General features: G+C 43.4%; 1 protein-coding gene across 4 annotated transcripts in view; it reads left to right on the plus strand.

The window, feature by feature from the left end:
* rbfox3a (RNA binding fox-1 homolog 3a) overlaps positions 1 to 22,165 on the plus strand; it is a 253,898-nt gene that overhangs the window by 225,511 nt on the left and 6,222 nt on the right. For all 4 annotated transcript variants that reach the window (XM_037689204.1, XM_037689206.1, XM_037689203.1 and 1 more), the window contains 7 exons: positions 8,114 to 8,257; positions 12,028 to 12,081; positions 14,732 to 14,824; positions 15,510 to 15,570; positions 15,647 to 15,700; positions 20,035 to 20,167; positions 21,695 to 21,734. In XM_037689204.1, coding sequence (XP_037545132.1) covers positions 8,114 to 8,257; positions 12,028 to 12,081; positions 14,732 to 14,824; positions 15,510 to 15,570; positions 15,647 to 15,700; positions 20,035 to 20,167; positions 21,695 to 21,734 — 579 coding nt within the window. The remainder of the gene's footprint in view (positions 1 to 8,113; positions 8,258 to 12,027; positions 12,082 to 14,731; positions 14,825 to 15,509; positions 15,571 to 15,646; positions 15,701 to 20,034; positions 20,168 to 21,694; positions 21,735 to 22,165) is intronic.

Here is a 22,165-nt window from a genome sequence, read left to right on the forward strand (position 1 = left end):
TATATATATATATATATGTATGTATATATATATATATATGTATGTATATATATATATATATGTATATATGTATATATATATATATGTGTATATATATATATGTATATATGTATATATATATGTATATGTATATATGTGTGTGTGTATAAATATACAAACCGGATTCCAAAAAAGTTGGGACACTAAACAAATTGTGACTAAAAACTGAATGCAATGATGTGGAGATGGAAAATGTCAATATTTTATTCGTAATATAACATAGATGACATATCAAAAGTTTAATCTGAGTAAATGTAACATTTTAAAGGAAAAATATGTTGATTCAAAATTTCACAGCATCAACAAATCCCAAAAAAGTTGGGACAAGTAGCAATAAGTGGCTGGATAAAGGAAATTGAGTATATAACAAACAGCTGGAAGACCAATTAACACTAATTAGGTCAATTGACAACATGACTGGGTATAAAAAGAGCTTTTCAGCGTGTCAGTGTCTCTCAGAAGCCAAGATGGTAAGAGGATCACCAATTCCACCATTGTTGCGCAGAAAGATAGTGCAGCAATACCAGAATGGTGTTACCCAGCGTAAAATAGCAAAGCCTTTTAAGTTATCATCATCAACTGTGCATAACATCATCAAAAGATTCAGAGAATCTGGAACAATCGCTGTGCGTAAGGGTCAAGGCTGTAAAACTCTACTGGATGTTCGTGGTCTCCGGGCCCTTAAACGTCACTGCACCTCAAACGGGAATGCCACTGTCAAGGAAATAACAGAATGAGCTCAGGAATACTTCCAGAAAGCATTGTCAGTGAACACAATCCACCGTGCCATCCGCCGTTGCCAGCTGAAACTCTACAGTGCCAAGACAAAGCCATTTCTAAGCAAGCTGCACAAGCTCAGACGTTTGCACTGGGCCAGGGGTCCTTTAAAATGGAGTGTGGCAAAATGGAAGACTGTTCTCTGGTCAGATGAGTCACGATTTGAAGGTTTTTATGGAACACTGGGACGCCATGTCATCCGGACCAGAGAGGACAAGGATTGCCCAAGTTATCAACGCTCCGTTCAGAAGCCTGCATCACTGATGATATGGTGTTGCATGAGCAATTGTGGCATGGGCAGCTTTCATGTCTGGAAAGGCACCATTAATGCAGAGAACTATGTTCAGGTTCTAGAACAACATATGCTCCCATCTAGACGTCATCTCTTTCAGGGAAGACCCTGCATTTTTCAACACGATAATGCCAGACCACATTCTGCAGCAATCACAACATCATGGCTACGTAGGAGAAGGATCCAGGTACTGAAATGGCCAGCCTGCAGTCCAGATCTTTCACCTATAGAGAACATTTGGCGCATCATAAAGAGGAAGGTGCGACAAAGAAGGCCCAAGACGATTGAACAGTTAGAGGCCTGTATTAGACATGAATGGGAGAGCATTCCTATTTCTAAACTTAAGAAACTGGTCTCCTCTGTCCCCAGACGTCTGTTGAGTGTTGTAAGAAGAAGGAAGGATGCCACACAGTGGTAAAAATGGACTTGTCCCAACTTTTTTGGGATTTGTTGATTCCATAAAATTTGGAAACAACAGATTTTTCCCTTAAAATGATACATTCTCTCAGTTTAAACTTTGGATCTGTGATTTGTGTTCTATTCTGAATAAAACATTAGATGTTGGCACCTCCACGTCATTGCATTCAGTTTTTATTCACAATTTATTTAGTGTCCAAACTTTTTTGGAATCCGGTTTGTATATGAAAATGATCCAGATGAGATTTTTTTCTTGAAACTACAGATGCACGATATTGGAATTTTGGCCAATATCTGATATGCCAATATACCAATATGTTAAAATTTATCTGGTCGATAACCGGTTCCAATACATATTTATTTTATTTTTCCTAGACCTACTTACAGAGGCTAGATAGCTTTCTCTGCTGTGAAATTAAAACATTACATTATTTTGCATGGTCTTTGTCATTTTGGCCTGCTACCAAATGCAGATGCCATAAAGGGGACTGAAAATGATGTAACACTTAAACTTGGATTATGTTTAATGTCAAATTTAAATGTTAAATTTTATGCCTTTGTTTATCCATCCATCCATTATCTTTACCCGCTTATTCCATTTTGGGTCACGGGGGTCGCTGGTGCCCATGTCCAGCAATCACTGTGCGAGGGGCGGGGTACACCCTGGACGGGTCGCAAGTCCATCACAGGGCCACATAGAGACAAACGAGACAAACAATCATTCACTCTCTCACTCACACCTAGGGACAATTTAGAGTTACCAATCAGCCTAACATGCATGTTTTTGGACTGTGGGAGGAAACCGGAGCACCCGGAGAAAACCCACGCATGCAAGGAGAGAACATGCAAACTCCACCCAGAAGGCCCCTGGACCGGGGTTTGAACCAAGGACCTGCTCGCTGAGAGGCAGCAGCTCTACCGTTGCGCCACCGTGCTGCCGCCTTTGTGTGTATATATATATATATATATATATATATATATTACAGAACATTTTTATCAGTGAGTTATTTTGATGGATTGGCCACTGCTCGATATTTAACTTTATCGCTAATATCGGCCGATACCAATACCATGCCGATAATATCATGCATCCCTAGTTGAAACGTCTGAAGCTACTTAAAAATATAAAAGTATTTATTTGTGATCTGTGGTGGATAAATGAGCCCCACGGAGGGATTTTTCAACACTGAGTTATTGTTTTTAAATTCAAAGCTTTTTTTTGGTAGTCCATCTACCTAGCCTAGCAACAACCTAGTTTTGTTTACAGGACTGCAAGTTTGAAAACTCAACTATTATCTGTCTAGAATGATGTAATCAGTGTTAAAAAGGGGAAAATTTAAGCTTCACAGTGATGCCAAACACTGTGCAAAAAGATTTCTGGCACTAAGGCAGAAAAAAAAAAAAAAAAGTCAAATTCAAAGAAAATTCAAAATTTAGAAATTAAAAAAAAATATTTCCAAAAGCATACATGTTAATAAACCTCCATATAGATTAGTAAGACAAAATTAAAAATTAAAGTGTCTAGGATTGCTGCATGGTATTTATAGACTTGTAAATCTCAATTACTGCAAATATTCATATTCCCACTTTGTTTGTACTGCATCATTTTGAGCAGTCAGACTCAGGTCACATTTAAGCCAAATAACCAATAATCCCAATCCCCTTCACTAACATGCTGCTCACATGTCAGGCACATTCTCATGAATCTCCTGCTCAGATCAGCCTCGATGTGTACAGAACATCCACTTGCTCTGTAACGTTTGTCCAACGATTTCTGAGCTTGAAGCGGCGCCAGCTATCTAAACGAGTTTTGAAATCATGAATTCAACCACCAAAGTTTTCACCTGTAGACTCTGAAACACACCAGTGTGAACAGTGTGTGGGGGTGGTTCAGGGCCACATGTGATTGTCCAGAGCAAAGTAAGAAACAAGTTCTCCCAAAACATCTTATCAAAAAGTGTGGCTTGTCACAGTCTATGGGGAAGTTGATGGCAATTTCTTCCTGTTGTCTGCAGATTGTTCCCTGGCTGAAATAATTGGGAGATATAGTGCAGATACATAAACAAGCTGTGACTGGCAACAGGAGAAAACTGTTTCACAGGAGGCATTTCTGCTAATAAGGACTGCACCTATGCACAAATGTTGGTGTTAAAGCACAGTTAGATGTGGTTTGTTTTGATTATTTGTGTTGGTAGTTTTCACACTGCCTGATCAGTGGATTAGATATACTGTTTCCAAAGTGCCCCTAAATGATTTGGCTAATTTATAGGAACCAAGGAGATGAGCTGGGTCAGGCCTTCTCTGGCTCACTTTCTCCCTCGTCTGTCAGGTGATGGAGAGGTTATATTTGCAACTTCTTTAGAAAAAGAAAACAAACCATGGCGAACCGGAAGACGAAAGTAATGAATTAAGGCTCAAGCATTCTAATTCTCGTGAGCGAAGACTCTAAGCCCCCCACCCCGACTCCTATTTAATCGGATGTAATCTACCTGCTTGGCAGCTTTCCAATCAGATAGTTTCAATTATGCTCTTGTAATGCCACTCTGCGAGGAGGGGGAAAGTGCTGAGCAGAGCACTTTGCAGGCGATTTGCAAATAACAGCAAGGGAGTCTTTTAGAGAAATGACTGAACAGGAAGCCAGAGAGCTGCTCCAGTTGACAGCTCTCTCACTCTTAGGTTTGCTGGTTTTGGCGGTGATGCTGTGTTTTGCATCCCACCTCCTCCTCCCCGTGACAGCAGCTGTCGGGACAGTAAAGTGCCACTGAAGGTGGCCTCCTATGGTAATACGAAGGTGATTATTTTCCACTGCTGCACCACCGTTTCACAACCAGGCAGGCAGGTTGGAGCCTTGGGAGCAGCATGCAGAAGCAGCCTTTCCGGATCTCAGTGACACTCGAAGTTATTGAGTTAGTAGTTTGCAGTCTGCAGTGCTCGGAGTCAGCAATTCAGCATTTGTGTTCTCTGTATGTGTGTTTGCCCCTGATGTCAGTGGGCTGCTGGCCTGTCTGAACACCGAGTGAAAGTTAATCTGGATGTCTGCAAACATGCGACTGCTCCTGCCGTGATAAAAAGCCCGACGGACAGAACTGGAGGACAGCGGTGCTCAGTAGTCTGGCAACATACGCTAAAGGTCGACAGTGTCATGTGTGACCGATGAAACAGATTGACCCGTGGGGCTCTAGTACCTTGTCACCCTCCACAATCCCAGCATCAGTCTGCAACGTGTCACCCTTGGGGCCCAACATGGCTACTCAGGCTATTAACCTCCAGCGCACGAGGACACGGTGAAGTTAGGACCACTACACTCGTCTCACTGTCACAAATCCCCTCTTTATTTGGCAAGTTGAGAGAATTTTCCTGCTCCGGTGTCCTTCCCCACGTGTTAGCTTATGGCTGGACACGGTCAGGCTCAGGTGGAGCTTGGGGAAGCTGCCGCCAACCTGGACGGCTGCAGGGGAGACAAAGTGGGACCTTGAATCAAACAACTGTCACTGCTAACAATGTATGTCACCATCTCCGAATGGGCCATAAAAACCAAATAAATGATGGCCATTACACTGGAGATTGTGATTATGATAATGAGAATAATAAAGGCGATCATCATTACGATCATGATGATAATGATAATACTGTGATGATGAATTATAATGAATAAATCCCTACCCCATTTCCTAAATGGTGGGAAATGTATCACTAAGAGAGGCCTGCAGCCATCCAGTGGGCTCCGAGCGGGGTGAGGGTTATCGGTGTGTGCGAGTCATTTGAACTGTTTGTACTCCGGCTACAACCTCCTTTCTTTTCACGGCTGTAACACTACAACGTTGTGTCTCTGTGTGGGACTTTCCAGCCGGTGGATGGTGTGTGTGCCATGCTCAAAGAGCACTTCCCAGGAGACCCTGCAGTTTACATATCACATTCAGACAGATTTTGTGCTCAATATCTGCCACTTGCATGCTCTCGTTTCTCACCCGCCTCCCTCGTTGCGCTGTTTCTTTATTTAGACCCCCTTCGTGAGTCACAAACTCTGAATCAGGGTTCTTTTTTTGTTGGTTTTATTCATTTGTTTGCTTCAGTGAAATACACTATCCCTGTCAAGAAATAGAAACTTGTTTTGTTGCTTGTCCAAACACCCACAGCAAACTTTATCTTTTTCTGATGAGTGACCTCTGCTGGTCAAATCTGCAATTAGTTAGCTCACCTGAATGTGGAAACTGCAGCACGGTTCATGCATTTACAGGTTAAGCAAGTGAAGCAAGGTGAAACCACAAATCAGATATTTTATAAATAACAGTAAGTCCTCTGTATATATATAAAAAAAAAAGTTCTACAAATAAACTAATGAAGCTGTTAGCACTTTGATATACTGGTATATGTGAATAAACAAACTTCCAAAAAACATCTGAAATGATATGAAAGGAAAGAAGAAAAGGCCATTTATAGCTCACCTTTTATTCTGACTGTTGTTAAAACATTGATTAAAAAGAAACATAGCTGAAACATAATGGACTGCGTATTGATGAAGCAGATATCAGCTCAGTATTTTGTCACGTGAATGCAAATAAAAATGTTTTTTCCGTTAAATAAGCTAAATTAAATTGTCACGTGTGGTCGATTTAAATAGGAGAAAATGGAAACCAAAGCTGCCAGAGTTGAACTGAATGCATGCTGTATTTTGTGCCGTAAACGTCACACCGCCCTATAAGTCACATCAGGCCAAATATGTATAATAAAGTGGAAAAATCCATAAATATGTCGCTTTGCCGTATAGGTCGCATCTGTTATGAGTCGGAAATGTTTGCCGGCGCTGTGCCAAAAATCGATCGGCTACCAAATGGCGACCGTAGGAGTGTGCACAGGAGGACTTGAACAAGAATTTAACACGATTAACACCTAAAAACAATTATTTGTTTGCTCAAAATTATAGCAAAGGTGTGTCTCAGTCTAACTTGTCCTTAATAAATGCACTTTGACGGTCAAATCAGCTGCATTTCAAAAATTGATCTGCAGAAGCGGGAACGCGCAGAGGGATGACTCGCTATGCATTTTGTCAAAATTTAACAAGATAACCACCTAAAAACAATTATTTGTTTGATCAACATTATAGTAAAAAAGTGTGTCTCAGTGGAACGTTTACTTAATAAATGCACTTTAATGGTCAAATTAGTTGCATTTTGTCGGGGCGACGCAGCGAAATTAAGCTGATTTGACGAGTGCTCCAGGCGAGCTGGACAAAGGTGACAGGCTATGGCAAGCCGATTGTGTAATTAATAGCCACTTTTACCTATTACATGACACAATGGCATGCCATACTACTCAAGTGCCATCTAGAGGCTGAAAATGGTAGTGTTCAATATTTTCAATGTCTGAATGAATGAAAACAGTCATATGTCAGCCAAAGATTTGTTAATAAATATGGGATAGAATCCATAAATAAGCTGTTTTGTGTATAAGTCACAGGGCATTTAAATTATGCAAAAAACCTGCAACTTACAGGCCGAAAAATGCTCATGTTCGTGCTGCTGTTCGACATAATGTTTTTATGCTACTAGTGGTTAGTGTACTTTTAGTTGATGCTTTTCTTAGTTCATATCTTAGATGTTATCATTGTTTTTCTTTTACATTTTTATTTGTTGGATGTAACTGGGACCCTGTGTACATAATTTCATTCTACCACATGTACCACATGTGGTGCAAACAACAATAAAGAATATCTGACTCTGAAAAATATAGTATGCACTTTGTTTTGCTGTATGTTAATGAGTTGTTGAGGTGTTAGGTTTTATTAACGTCAGAAGAGTCAGACTTTTGTTCTTTACCTGTTGCTTTGCTTTCACTCCATTTTTTTAACGTTTATTATTATATGCACATTTATTCACTAAAATGCAAGAAATTATCCTGTTTTAGGAGTTTAGCTGCCTAAATATAAAAGCAAAAAAAGAGGAAAACGTTTGCAAGATAAGTAATGAACTCCTCTCACTGGAGTGCATAAGAGAGGATAAACTGAACGTTTGACCAATGAGCTTTTCGTCCAAACAAAATAACAGTGCCTCAAAAACCAGGTCCATCTAAAGAGACGAGCCACCAGCATGCTCAGGGAAATCTATCACTGGTGTCATGCTGTGAAACAAGTTGAATTTGTCATTGACGTTGGACACGTCATTTATATAGAAATGTCAGCATCACATTCGCATAATGATGGAAAGAACAACGCTGAGGGCTCTGGGCCTCGCACTCTGATGGCTGTGTGCAAACGTCACCAATAATGTGTCTTTAGTCTAGACATGTCAGGGCTCTGTAGGATCTATATCCACGCCTTTTTGTCAGCGCCTTCAATCTTCCCCGTTGCTCAAGAGCTAAGTGCAAGAGATTAATAAGTGGATTTGTAATGCACAACCTCAGGTTTGACACTATAAGTCATTGGCTGTTTATCGCTTTGGCTTTCTTGCCTGATTGAAAAATGACAGAAGCTGAGTAAGTTAGTCAGCCCCCCCACCCCCACCCCCTTATACTGCAGGACCAGGAGGTACAGTACACTGTGGCGGCTAATGAGCAGCTTGTGTCTTTTCTGTGTTTGTTTCCCTCCGGCAGACAGATGACGTGACGCAAACAGAGGGCTCTCAGCAGCTCCAGCTCCAGCACTCAGACTCTTCAGAGAAGCAGCAGCCAAAAAGGTTACATGTCTCCAACATTCCCTTTCGCTTCCGGGACCCTGACTTGAGGCAAATGTTTGGTGTGAGTATCAGCAAGATTTTTTTTTTTTTTTTTTAAAGCACTTATCCTCATTTCAGTGGGTTTGTCAGTCAGTTACACACAGATGACATGGGGGTGTTCAGATTCTCCAAAAATCATCTAGCCCTCCTTCTAATGAAGGCTGTTACAGTTGGCCGCACCTCCACTTAGCATCGGAGGAAATTATTACATCTTTATGGAATAGAGCCTTTAGCTTCAGAGGAGGAAAAAACAAAACAAAACGCTCTCACAGCAAAGACAGCTTAGTTAATGAGTGAAGCCATCGCTGCAGCTGTCATCTAGTTAATGCATTGATTACTGCATTGTCTGGGGAGAAAAGTGCCCTCAGAGTTTTTGCAGGTGATAAACAGCTCAATCAGTCACAATCAGCTCGTGAACTTGTGCTGCTCTGCAGGTCAGACACGAGGGAGTAGTTAGTGGAGCTATGAAACCTGCAGCTGATCGTCTTTGACTTCAATCCCAGAGAGATCTGTCCCATAACATGTTAAACAACTTTAGTTTATTCTGCAGGAGTAACTCACATACATTGTTTTTTTTTTTTTTTGTACTCGAGCAGCTTTCAAAGAAATTAAATAGTCAGATTAAATCAGTTTTCACAAGTTACACAACCGCAGCAGTTTTCAGCAGCAAACAGATGAGTAACTTGGGCCAGCAGAGGTCTTTATCAGAAGTTCTCTCTGTCTCCTGGCCAATTATTGAGGCAATACGTAGTTGAACAGCTAACCTTTGTGTCTCACACAAGCCTCAATAAGAACTGAACCAAATTCAATACCAATAATGGATCTGAATGGAGACGATTTCCAAAAATGTACTTCAAATGTTGCTCACTAATTGCACCATTAGAAGCCAGAGGCGTTAATTCTCATCGTTATGAAGACAACATTGAGCTGATGATATTAATTACCACCGAGCCCTTGCTGTGGCTTTACAAATGGCAGACAACATGGCTGCTTTCTCTCTCTGATTGTTGGCTTTATTGTTCCCAGCTCTGGTGCAGGTCATGTGGAATCCAAATCACCCCCGTAATTAGCTTGGAGGCTTTGTGAGCCTGGCCGCTGCATGCAGATATATGATAGAAAATTGATTGCAGCCCACCCAGTCTCCTTCAATCACCCTCCTCGCTCACATGTTGCCCGCTCCTTCCCGTTACTCTCCTTTTCAGTCCTGGTCGTTGGCACAGTGGAGGATTGTGGGATTGATTGTCTTGGTTAGAGCTTGGCAAAGAGATATCTGGTCCGTTCCACCCTCTGACATGGCCTCCACAATGGGGCCTTTGTGTGATCAGCGTGTGCAAAGCCTCATCCCTCTAGCTCTAATGGCTTCTAGAGCGCCACCAGCTCAATACGCCATTACTGTTACGCATGAGTGAAACCCACAGACATGCAGGCAGGAAGACAGAGGAGAAAAAATGTGAAGATGCCTCCAGAGCCCCACTAGGAGCTCAATTTGCTCCCACACAGCCCAAAGAAACCAGCAACAATGGTTTCAGCCTCTGAAGGAAGCCAGAGTGGTGGGATGAGACTGGAGGGTCCGAGACGCAGGCTACTGAGTTGGGGATGTGGAAAGACGTGCGAGCTCCTAACGAGACGCTGAAGAAAGGTCTCATTAGGGCATCTACAATGAGCGTTAATCAGTAATTACAAACTGTGATCTCTGAGAGCTGGTAAGTGCGCAGGAAATGAAAACACTCCAAGCGCGATCGAGGAGCCCACGCTGCGCTGCTTGAGGGCGCCCTCATTTGTGCAACTGGATTCTTCAGCACCGCTTGTCGTGGTGGATGTGAGGGCTCTCACAGCGTTCCCCAGAGCAATCAGGGCCTCCCTCCTGCTCACCCCCTCCCCGCTGTCCCACTGTCACGCCGACTGCTGTGCTTGAACATGCTCTGCCCTGGCCACAGCAGCGTAATTATGGGTTTTTGAAAAGCTCGAGGATATTCAGGCTAATCAAAGGTGGAGGCGCGAGGGCCTCAATCTTGTTTGTTGCTTCCACACTCACAAGGCCAAAGAAATGCAGCCTATCTTAATTTTATTCAGGAGAAAGAGGCTGCGAGTCCACATCAGAGGAGGAAAATCTCACTTTGTTTACAGTTTTTTTAAATGAATGTTTTAGGATTTTTTTATTTTCTTGTCAGGCCTCAGTTGATTTTTGCATTTGGGGATAAATTGTATAATTATTTTCCTGTTTCTTTGAAATGCATTCAGCGTACAGATTAAAAAGTGATTAGGTGAAGCTCCAAATATTGGAGCGTTGTAGCGCTTAAGCGCTAAGTGAACTGGAACAGAAGGGGCCAGCGGTGTGGTCACTGAACTTAAAGAGCCCCGTAGATGGATGTAGCTGCAGCCCCGTACTGTAGATGACATCAGTCTCTCCCTGTCCTCCCCCTCTGGAGACTCCTCCCATCGAAGCTATTGTTTATCGGTGCTGCTGATGCAGCTGTTTCTGTGTGTGTGGGAGGGGATAGAAGTGCACGAGATCAGTGGTGAGCAGCGAGCAGTCCCCTGCGCCATGTGGAAATCCACAAAGACGACTTCCTCTGAAACTAATTAATCGACGCCACAAGCCCATTACACTCGGTTAAAACAATTAGCATCTGCACGTTGCGTGGGGGAAGCATTGTCTTCTCAGGCGAGAAAGGGGGCATCACGCTGGGATATAAATGCCTGCGCCAGTGATCGAGCCTGCATTCCTCGCTCGAGTCAGTGGAGCTGAGCGCCATACGAGACAGATGTGTGGATAGGATCTATGGAGTCTCGTTCCGAAAGGAACAGATATACGAGAAGAAAGTGTATGTGTGTGTGTGTGTGTGGGGGGGGGGGGGGGGGGGATTTTAAATAGCCAAGCCATTTTTTTCTATTTGGGTGTACTGAGATAGCTGCATTAGCTTTAAAATGAGGAAGAAACACAAGTTTTTCTGCTAACCCTCAGCTCCTTGAGCCCTCTCCAGCCAGATAATAGCTAACTCCTCCTAACCCCTATTAGAGGCTCAGTCAAACGATCCATCCATTCCCATTGAGCGTCGACCACATGGAAGGCCCATTTCTTCCCTGTTGTGCTGAAATGAAGGCGACGCGGACCGCTTGACAGGGTAATTACTTTTAATGAAATAATACGGCCATTGCAGACAGCAATTAAAAGTCACACTCGCTCCACTCATTAGAGGAACTTACAGTTTACTTTCATTCCTCTGTCTTCTAATGATCCAAAGGCAGGCCTGTTAAATCGAAGGGCTGGAGCATGTTAACCCATGGGGACTGGCCCTTAGGTCCTGTTGACTGTGTGCGTGCACAAACAAAGACAGAATAAGAAACTGAGAGGAAATAGAGAGGTAGCGCTAAACTCCTCACCCGTCACAGCGCAGTTATCTGCTCAGGAGGGAGTTTTCTAAACGGTGACGACATCAAAAATCTAGTCTGATGTTGTTTTTCTTTTTGTGTGAAATCCAACAAACATCAGAAACGCTGTGAAATAATCAGAGATCAAGTGTTTTTACAAACATTGTGATCTTATTTCATTGATGGAAACTACAGAAAGGCATTAAAGCAGCCGAGACGAGCTGTCTTCTCTAACCACGCCAACAACCTTCAAGAACTGTTTGCTCAGCTAACAAATGCAAATTGACCACCATCTCCTCGCAAAAATAACATTTCCATATCGCCTTAATGATTTTTCTTTCTCCAGTCTTCCTCCTCACAAATTCAGAGTTAGTGAGGCTTTCTAACTCCATCTCTTCTGTCTTTCTTTTCTTTCTGCAGCAATTTGGAAAGATTTTAGATGTGGAGATTATCTTTAATGAGCGAGGATCCAAGGTAAGTGAACTAGAACGCCAGCTGCTTCATTACCATGTACTTCTTCTGTTTCCTAATGATGGCGTGAGTGTGGTGTGCACGTTAGCGGAGAGTAGAGGTCTCCAAACCTGGTTCTGAAGAGGCACATCCACTGAGCCTCTCGCTCTCCCTACCTCACTATTGTTTTGGTTGTTTGCTGCAGCTCTCGCCCAAGATGTGAATCATTAGGCCTGTCAATCAATTTATTATTGAGCTGTTTCACATTTTACTCGATCCACCAGCAGGCTGCAGGTCCTCTAGCATATGGATCAGAACTGCTTGTTTAGGGAGCTAAACCTATTGAAAACTGAAACGCTGATTAAGATGATCCTGCATTAATTCAGATTTATAATTATTTGTGATGAGCAAATCTTTATCCCATCGCAGTAAGTTATTTAACGTTTCAAACAGAACATGTTATGTTGGCGATATGTCGCATACATAAACTTCAAGGGGCCAGTTGAAGGATGAGGTTGCCCTTATTCTGCATTTCTTGTTATAAAAAAAAAAAAAATCCAATCGGAGGACCAAAACTAACAATGCGCGACTCCCTTTCTCAGCACTTTCTGACTTCCCCACTTATGCGGCACTCGGCCCCAAGCTCGCCGCTTCCTACTCAGGTTGTTAGTCTTTATAAAAAGGTCACAAATATGCAGATTTATTTAAATAAGAAGAAGCTCAGCATTTTTAGAAACACCGAGCTGCTCAAGTTTCAAGTAAACAATGCTTAACTAGAAGGCAAAAGTGTAGCTGCTGGGGATTAATTTCAGCATCAGATTAATGCAGGTTTGGCAGTTTTCACCAACGCAGGGTCAACGTTATTGGCAGTCGATGGTTTGATTTGGACACTTTCGCAAACTTTTAGCTTCGGCTTCTTTTAAAACCCATCTGCACAGAAACACCTGGAATATTTCACAAGATTCAGTTTTACTCTTGAATCTTTTATGGAATCGGATTTTATACGGCATAGATTATTTATGTCTGAAAGATAATTCAAACTCCACAAACCAGGAGCTGCAACCAGCTGTAAGAAAAATAGCCACGGCATTGAGGCGTTGCAGCAGTATCAGTCTCCTAACCACGTACCAGGACAGGTGAAGCCTGTGGCGGTGTGAACAGCCGAGTGCTACTCATCCAGCTGTTCATTTAATAGAGTGTACTAAGCTCCACAGCTTTCCATTCATAAAGGCGACAGGCTCCCTGGCTGGGTGTTGAGGCATGAATACTATTGATTCCCATTCATACCTGGGAGTGCTTTTGGGCTCGTATACAGGCGTGCAGGGCACCCTGGAACCAGGCGCCGCTGCTGCTGCACTCAGCCCCCTCTGCCAGACAAGATTGAGCACCGGATAAACCTGCCTCCTCCGCCGTAACAAGCATTTATTGTTTGTGCCCCACAAAGCCATTACCCATGATGCTTCTCTCCCTCATGCACTCTCTGTGCTATATAATGAACCTATCAGGCCATTAATAAATAATCTATTTCCTATGAAGCTTTGGCAATTTGCATTCAATATGTTTGTCTCCTTTGAAAAATGGTGTCTCCACTCTCTCCTCTTGTAAGCTAATTATTTGTGCATGATATGAAAAAAAAAAAAAAAAAAAAAGACTGAGGGGGTAACCACAGTCGGGTGAGTGTCCAAAGGATTAATTTTGCCCACAATTCCTTTTTTGAATCTATTTTTTTTTTTACCGCTCTTTCCCCAAGGACAGGTTCTGTGTTATTTATGCTAGAAATAGCAGCACTGGGATCTTGTGTATGCATGCAGGATCACACCACTCGCCATCTCTCACATGTATTACATCCTCAAGCAATTATCAGGCAGCGCCGGCCACGCTCCCTGCTCCCCGGCACATACCTCTATAAGTATATATAGAAACTAAGGGAATGGAACTTGTTTGGCCAGAATATCTTAATGCCTGCACTACAGAGCTCAGGTCCAGTATCCCAGTCCACATAACTCAAGGAAGTGACAAAGCCTCCCAGGGGAGCGTGGTATGGAGAGACTTGGGGGATGGGATGGAAATAAGAAAAAGGGTGTATTTTAGTCAGGGTCTAAAGTTAATATCCTCACTCTTCTCTATCACAGTGGAGATTGTTTACAGCATCGTTCACTTTGTTTCTGTGCAAACGTCCAACTTATTAGTGCAGTGGATTAGAAATGACCAGAGATCACGTTAACGTCTCTGTGGAGAGGATTCTTCCTCCCTCCTGCTCCCGGTGCCCATCTTTTGAAAAGCTGTTTGAGCGTCCATGCTGTTCAAGTTTTGTAGATAATTACACCACTATTATGGCAGCCAACAGTGTTTTGCATTTGCTCCTTCCAGACATTAACCCATGGCACCACAGCTGTGCCGTTTAATTGGGTAAAAGTGGGCAGGTTTGTTGGTGTTGCTGTGTGAAGCCATGTCATCGGTATCCTTTCCTCCTCGGATCTCTCTGTTTGCTGTTTCCTGACACCTCACTAACTGCCTCTAATTATTCCGGCTGCTTACAACTCGACTCTGCCGCCACTGTTGCTCATTTTCTCCTGTCTTCTCACCTCTTTCTCCCTCTTCTCCTCCCTTTCCCTTTTTGTGTGTCAATCTCTTACCTTTTTATCTCTACCTGTGGCTAACACGGCACTCTCAGGGCTTTGGGTTTGTAACTTTTGAAACAAGCACAGATGCTGATCGTGCACGGGAGAAACTAAATGGTACAATCGTTGAGGGACGCAAAATAGAGGTGCTTTCATTTTTTCCCTTTTCCCATATTTTGTCTTTGTTGCTTGCTGCCTTCTCAAATTATATTCTATGCTAAAGCATGTGACTGCTGTGTGTGTGGATGTGCATTTCTGACTGTGTGCGCGCGCATCTGGTTGCATGCATGCATATCGATGCATCTAACTCGTTTGCAGAAGAAAGCAGAATCCACACCTGAGAGTCTGGACACACCAGCTGTCCATCATCACCTGACAAAGCAGAATGAATGCATGCCCTCATCGTCTGGGTTCTTATCAAAACTAAAAGACCTGCACTACCCTTCTACCATCGTTTAATGTTGCCTGCTCTGTTTATTTTTGTTTGCAACAAGCCAACCTTCCATTCAGCAATAATCATTAGATCAATAGAAAAACAAACCCTCAAAGCACTGTCTGTTTTTCATTTGGAATACTTTTTTTATATTTAACCAATTACTGAAACTGTAAGATCCCCTTTTTCTGTTTATACTTGGAGGTAATTGGTGCATGTTCTCTTCGCTCTGGTGAAATGAGTAGGAAAATCAGGGTGGAATGAACCAAAGTCAAAGTTTAAAAAATATTTATATAGTAGTGTTTTTCCCCCCTTTTTTGCTGCTTGCTTGTGGCCTTCTGTGGACATTTGGGTGGCGTCATAAAGATCTGTAATCAGAGTGTGTTTTCTTGCTTCAGGTGAACAATGCAACTGCACGGGTGATGACAAACAAAAAAGTGGCCAACCCCTACACAAATGGTAAGGATCCAGCTGTGTAGTCTGAAGAAATGAGCTTTCTTGATGTAGTTTTGAGTCGAGTTTTCTCCGTTCTCAGGCTGGAAGCTGAATCCAGTAGTAGGAGCTGTCTATGGTCCTGAACTGTATGCCGGTAAGCCCTTTTACTTTTCCCTCCACATGTTCTGCACCGTACCTGAGCCACAGCCAATCCCAATCCGAACCCTGAATTTCTACAATCGGGTTCATCCTGAACCTACTGAACATGAAATTCCCCGTAAATCAAAGTGAATCTGAAAGCAGCTCAGATAAGCAGTGGATGATCCAAGCTGCTCTGAGTGGCTGAGGGAGCCTGAGCCATTGTTTGTGCAGTGTGCAACTGTAAAGCTGGGGAGAGAAAAAAATGATTTCAAGAGCAAGCGCCCCTGCAACTGTTATCAGATTGTGGAGGCTGCTGCTGTGGATGGATTTGCCAAGTGCGCCAGATTGACTTTTACAGAGCTAACCGAATAAGGGAGATTGAGTGAGCGATATTGTTGGCACCCACCCTGTCGAAGGCCACTATTCCTTCTGGTCTCAGTAATGGAGGAATGAGATGAGCTCAGTGGGGTTTTCCCTATCTCTCTCTGCCTCTGCATGCCAGCTTTATTGCTGTATGTTATATGAACCCTTTGCATTTTAATGAGGGGGAAATGGTACTATTTCATTTGGAAGAAGTGCTGAGCACATCGCGCCACTTTAACGGCTTTCCTTTCTGCTCATTAGACTAAAATCTGTTCATTCCCCGGACAGCTTTACGGCGAACCTCTAAATAACTGTCCATGACAGAAAGCAGTCATCTATCATTTTTATTTCATCCCCAACCCCTCACCCTCTCCAAGCCTCCTCCTCTGCCTTCCACTCACCTCCTTCTCCTCCCCCCAACACTACTTTGGTTTTGGCATTTTCTCCGAATGATTATTTATGCACACAAACACGCACACCTCCCAGAGTGATGCACTTAGAGCCTCAAACAATTGCATTTTGACACAACTGGGGGAATTTTTTGTCCAAACCAAAGATCTGAGTGTTATGTAACTCGCATAAACATTCATTTTTCTGCCCTACATGTGTGCACACACCACAAGCACCTGCTCTGTTGTCTTACGCTCAGACCAGTGCATACCAGCACACAGAAAGATAACCTATGTAGAATACAGACACTAATACATGTCTCCTCTTTCATGCACGCTTTTTCCATTTCACACTCACACACACGCACTCCCCAAATCATCTCATAAATCAGAGGGAGTGTGGTCCACCACTCCAGGCAGGGGAAGCAGGAGGGGTTGGGTGATTTATTGGCTGCTAATTTTTCAAGTCGTCTTGACATGGCGCTGGAGTTTGCCAAGCCTAAACGACAACATATGCTTGCCAGCTGGGAAGATGGGAAACATAAATAAGAGATACATTTTTGAAACAAAACCTTAATAATGTGCAGAAACAGTCTGTTTTATTTTTTTTAAATTAAAAACAGAACCCAGATCTGGACTTTGAATGTTATGTTCTTCTCTGCATTACAACAAAAAAACATGTTGCAGAATTTAGGACATATTCCAAAATCATCATAGTTATAGTTAATATACTTGCGGTGGGAGTAAAATAGGATATAAAGGCGATTAATCACTGTTTATCAGTCCTCATTTCTGTGCAGGAGATCAGTGAAATTGGGAGCCATAAATCCTGGCTTGCTGACAGCACACTTCGTCTCCATTCGTCCTGGCGCTACAGGTTTATTGTCCTCAAAACCCATTCAGGAGAATGACGGATGAGAGCCTCACGCTGGCTCCCCACTCTTAACCTCTTCCAGGGTAAATTGGCTCCTCCTCCTGATGGCGGAGGGGAGTGGGGAGCACTGCTCGGGCCTGCAGCCCCAGCCCCTGACTCCAAATCCTCCTTCGACAGAGGGTTTCCAATTAAATGAAAGGACTGGCAATGGAAGCAAGAAGTGGCACAAATCATGGTGTGCAGGGGCTGATAGGGAAACAGTATCTGTGCTTACCTTTCTCCTGCTTTAATGTGCACTAATGTGGTCCCAAACTTCATAACTCATACAGATTGAAGGTATAGATTACTACATGTACTGATTGAGCGGCCACATGAAGCTTTGATTCATGTACTGTGTATGTGGATAAGATTAATTATCTGAAATTAAAACAAAGCAGATGCAGGTGCTAATTTTACATGAAAACATGGTGGGGGGGGGGATTTAAATAAGTAAGAAATAGCCTGTGAGGCAGATCTGCATGCAGTGCATAATACACTGTTTAGCTCATCTTAATATAATTGGGAAACTTTTCTTCATTACTCTTGTTGGAGGTTTCAGCTCTGCAGACAGCTGTCACTTAGAAATGCTGTCATATGGCCACCCCCTCAGGCTACCACTCAGAGGCTCTTCTCTGCAGCTAATTCCAATGGAGACAGGAGATGAGTAGTTTTTCACTTACCAATTCATATTTTCTGTTACTACGGTGAAGTTTTCTTGAGGACTCGTGAAAAGCTACCAGCTGTGTAAATGACAGAAAAGAAAGGCTAATTGCCATCTTAATATATGTAGACAGATCCTCTTATTGTTGGAGTGTACTTTAGGGGGATAATTAAGCTCCAGACTCTTGATTAGATTAAACTGTTTTTGGTCCCCAGTGTGTGGATTAAATGCTCATGTATTGGAGCAGGAAGTATTAGAAAGATCAACCTTGTGGAAAATCAGATCTTTCTTTATGGGGGCTGGTTATGACCCCATCATTGGCACAGAGCTGGATTACCCCAGGTCCAACTGGCTCTGCGGGTATTGAGCTTCTTTCAAGTTGACACATATGACATACGAGGTGCCGTGTGACCCTGCCGCCCTCCAGCACATAACTCATATTTTCTCCAGCACCCCTCCCGGAAAAGGTATTTGACTTTGGTGGCTAGACCAGGTTTGTGCTCTCGTACGTTGCCGCTGTTGTTGCTTCTCACGCGCTTACCAAGGTGTGACAGTGCCTTTGATTTATGGGTTATTATTGAAGCAGTGTAGCCTATCGCCAACTCATTATGAGTTTACGTTCACATACATCACCGCATGCAGATTGCATACAAATTTTCAAAAAAGAAAGGAAGAAGCACATTTTTTGGGGGATAGGGAACAACAAACAGCTTAGAAAAAAGGTTTGTATTTGCCCTTTAGCAACTGCGCTCTCAGGCTACCACTGTTCCTAAAAAAAAAGACTAATTTAAATGTCAAGGTCAGCGTTATAAATCACTCGAGGGGGGAAAAGGGGGCACCCTGTAAGTCCAGATCGTGTGCTGGTACATTGGCAGTAAACAAGGTGCCCTGCATGTTAGAAAGTGGGTGCAGTGGGGTATGTGGGCGTCACCTGGCCAAATGAGACGCAAAGTTTGAATATGTGTCTGGACTCACTAATGGAGCGTGATGCTAATAGCAAAAGACATTAAACCCGGCGCTCTGTTTTTAAAAGCGCCACTAATCAGTTTCCCTGTCAGCTTTATTGAAGCAGCGGGGCTGGAGTGTGCATTGTTCATTATGGTGCTCACTGGTTGAACCAACTGTGGGGTCAACGCCACAAACACCAAACAGAAGCCGCTGCTTGAGCATGTCTGTTAGAGATTCACTGAAAACGTACCATGGAAGTGATGAAGGGAGGGTTTTTCCTGGAGATGAAGAATATTGCTGCACAGAGTTTTTTTTTCATGGTCTTGACGTTGGGGGGTGGAGGAAAAACTGGAAGGACTGAAGGAAATTACAACTGGAGGAAGAGTGGAGGCCAACTTAATCATGCCTAGAGATCATTGCTTGTATGCACCTCTGCAGCCTGTAATCAGACAGACACAGGACTGATTGAAGGTTAAACAGAGACCTGACGTTCACATAAGCTCTCCTCTAATCTTGCTGTGATCATTTTGTTGGACCAACACATCTCACCCTGAACTCAGCCAGCAGCAGCTGGTCAAACAAGGTTTAGAGCTGTGGTTTAATCTGGGCTGGATTGCCTTGAGGAAGTTTTCATCACCTAGTCAGATTGTTCAACAATCACATCACATTTCTCTCATCTACAGCACCTACAAGCACCCTCTTCTCTGCTAGCCCATTGGGTGTAAACTATGCAAAAGCCACGGTGCGAAACTAGTGGTATTGCATCCATTACCTGCCTGGACTTCAAGGCTGCCCCCCTGCCAGGTATAAGGGAAGGATGCGTACAGCAAATGTGGATCCTTGCTGAGTACGGCACAAAGCAGCGAGCTGGGAAAGGGGAGAGTGCTCGATGAGGCGCACCTAGAAAAGATTAAATCTATTGTTTCCTTGTCTTGCACATAATGCATTCTGTCATAGGGAAAGCAGTGCCACACGTCTCTCTCTAATGTATTCTGTCATAAGGTAAGCAATGCCAAGTCGAGGATGTTCTCTGAAAGTCTTTTTTTTCCCCCTTGTGTTTTCTCCCTCCACAGTAACAGGGTTTCCCTACCCTGCCACAGGCGCTACAGTGGCCTACAGGGGTGCCCACTTGCGGGGACGGGGACGAGCTGTGTACAACACATTCCGCACAGCTCCACCACCACCACCGATCCCTGCGTATGGAGCGTGAGTATTGATTCTCTTAACTGCAGTCTAGGTACCGCAGCATGTGTTACTATGACCACAAAAGAGAAATATAGAGTTTGTATGGGGGCCGAGATGGTGTAGAGGCAGGGCAGCCAGCTTGGGACCCGAAAGTCCCAGGTTCGATCCCCAGTCACTGCACATCACGTGGCGTCTCTGGGCAGCACGCCTCATCCCCAAAATGCCCCCCGGGCGCTTTCAATAGCTGCCCACTGCACCACCTGGTTGTGGATGGGTTAAATGCAGAGACTAATTTCGCCATTGTATGGAAACATACAGTGCTGACATTATTATTATAAATACTAAAGCCAAGTATCCTGATGCATACTCAATAATCCAGGTAGAAAAATCTAAAAAAGTAAAGTCTTGTCCTCTGGACACTGAGAGAGGAATAAAGGAGGCCATCTTTGTGAAAAGAAATCGTCCATCATTAAACAGGGGTGGAGGCCTCCGTGTTTAACTGTCCCCCTCTTACAATGCTGTGATTGCTAGTATCACTCAGCCTCCAGTGAATAGTAAACAGCCATCAATGTGCTAATGATCCATCGTTAGGCTGATGGTCCTTCTTGATCATGTGAACAGCTGGTTTTGGTTGTCAGCAGCAAAAGTGGTTGATCCACTCTGAGAAGGTGCTATTTATAAGACTGAGCTGAATACAGCTCCTCAGACTGAAGAAGTCTTTCGGCTGAAAGATGAAACGTTTCTACATTTTTATTTTTGTTTTGTTTTTTCAATGTCCAGAGGACCAGACTTTACTTTTTTAGACTAAAGCCAAGTGTTGAATTGTTTTTAATGTGGTGGTCAAAATATTTGAATATATTTAGCTAATTTAACAGAAAAACAATTGAATCTTGTATTCATTTGAGACTGGTGTCCTTTACATGTTTTTTTTTTTTTTATTGGTATTGTTGACAAAGCCGGGGTGAGAGCTGAGATAGTGTATTAATAGGCAGATCTCAGTGGACTGTGACCAGGGTTTGTACTGATCTCTGAGCTGGTGCAGCTTAACACTCACCTCTTATCAGCAGCTGCCTGTGTGGTCAGAGGAGAGGTCTGATGAAGGCCGGCTGAGTGCCCGGTGTAGCCGTCTTATCTGTGATTAGATCTGGATCCGTCTTACTGCAGGACGACTCGCTGCTGAAACCAGGACTAGAAATCCCTCCCTCCCACTTTGTGGCCCCCTTGGAACTGATGGCAGCTGTTTGATTTATAAGGCAGAGTCATGTGACGAAGATGCTTCCACTGCTTCCTATTGTCCTCTTCTTCTCTCTACACAACCACTGCAGCAGCTGGAAAGACAAACAACTTTAGCAGAGCAGAAAATTGGACAGGGAGCTGAAACGGTTGCACCTTTCAGTTCAACGTGTCATACATTATTTGTGATACAGTGCACTGATGCTGCCAAAAGCTCACTCTCCAGACACACGGATAGTATAAATGGCCCAGGTTGTGATTCAGCAAGCTCGACCAAATCTACTAACTTTCCTTTCTTGTTCTACAATTTCACAGTGTGGTGTATCAAGATGGCTTCTACGGTGCCGAGATCTATGTAAGTACAGTTGACTTTTCTTCTTCCCCGCTTAGATGAAACAGAAGTAAAGTAGACAAAAGATTCAGCCCAGGAGACAAAAAAGTGATCTCCTCAGCCCCCAGCTTTCACTCAGCCTTGCTGCCAAGCTGGCGTCGATTAGCCCCCTGTCTAGTGTGCCAAGAAACCCAACAACAAAATTTAAAACCCCCTCAGCTCCTCCCTCCTCTCCCTTTCTTGCTATGATCTCAGACTTTGGCAGAAAGATAGACTCTGACTCAGTGTCCCATGTGAAGTTAGGTCATTTACTCCTTCAGATTTGTCTGGGTTTGTAAGGCCTCCCTCCTCTGTCCTATTTTGTGTTCACTCAAGAGGTCTTGGCTGGGATATCCCTGCCTGTCCCAGGGGGGTCTGCACAGGCCTGAGTGGAGCCAGTTCCTCCCAGCCACCAC

Source organism: Nematolebias whitei, chromosome 15, assembly GCF_014905685.2.
Source record: "Nematolebias whitei isolate Nwh7 chromosome 15, NemWhi1, whole genome shotgun sequence".
NCBI lineage: Eukaryota > Metazoa > Chordata > Actinopteri > Cyprinodontiformes > Rivulidae > Nematolebias > Nematolebias whitei.